Source organism: Austrofundulus limnaeus, unplaced genomic scaffold (genome assembly GCF_001266775.1).
Source record: "Austrofundulus limnaeus strain Quisiro unplaced genomic scaffold, Austrofundulus_limnaeus-1.0 Scaffold1300, whole genome shotgun sequence".
In the NCBI taxonomy this organism is placed as follows: Eukaryota; Metazoa; Chordata; class Actinopteri; order Cyprinodontiformes; family Rivulidae; genus Austrofundulus; species Austrofundulus limnaeus.
The window spans coordinates 100,530-101,251 of record NW_013953702.1 but is presented as its reverse complement, the minus strand read 5'-3'; the positions used below and the strand labels follow the sequence as shown (position 1 = coordinate 101,251).

The window sequence follows — 722 nt, the reverse complement described above, 5'->3', positions numbered from 1 at the left end:
TGTGTGTGTGTGTGTGTGTGTGTGTGTGTGTGTGTGTGTGTGTGCGCGCTGTACACTGAGTCTTTATTTCCCAGTTTTCTTGGCTCCGGACCCTCCTCCCGGTCCCTCAGTACTCGCTCAGGTTGTGCCACTTGGAGATCTGCCGGCGGGGGTTTTCACACACCTCCCTCCAGTGGGAGGTGCCGGAGGAGGACGGGCTGTGGAGGCCCAGCAGCAGGCGGCCCAGGACCTCGTTCTTTGTGGTCCGGTCGAAGTCGATCACCAGGAACTCCACGGAGATCTCGGGCAGGAGCTCGGGGGGGATGTCGTAGATGAAGGACTCGTTGAAGACCGGGTTCAGGGTGCACTTCTTCACGTGGGTCTTCTTCTTGGCGATGCGCTTGCGGCCGTAGAAGACGTTGACCTTCACGTACGGATCTGAGGACAGGAGGACAGGTGGGGTTAGGGGTGTAGGAGAACAATGATACACTGATATATATCAATATTTCATTTCCTGATACTGTATCGATATTCTGAAGCCCTGTATCGATTTTTAATTAAGATTTAAAATGTCAACTTTCCTGCCAGCCGTTCATTTTTATGTTGTAGTTCAGCCTCTGACCACTAGTTGGCAGCAGTGAGCCAGACATTTGGCTCCTCTACTCCTGAGGGGCTCGACACACAGGCAGCGACAAACTACAGCGACTAACGGCTGTCATCACAGCCAGGGTGAAACCCGACAC

At 53.7% G+C, this 722-nt stretch overlaps 1 protein-coding gene across 1 annotated transcript in view; it reads right to left on the bottom strand.

The window, feature by feature from the left end:
* Positions 1–10: 10 nt before the first annotated feature.
* Positions 11–722, bottom strand: part of syt11a (synaptotagmin XIa) — a 31,238-nt gene continuing 30,526 nt past the window's right edge. Inside the window, exon 4 of the mRNA XM_014031681.1 lies at positions 11–417. Within this exon, the coding sequence (XP_013887135.1) occupies positions 107–417 (311 nt within the window). The 3' untranslated portion in view covers positions 11–106. The remainder of the gene's footprint in view (positions 418–722) is intronic.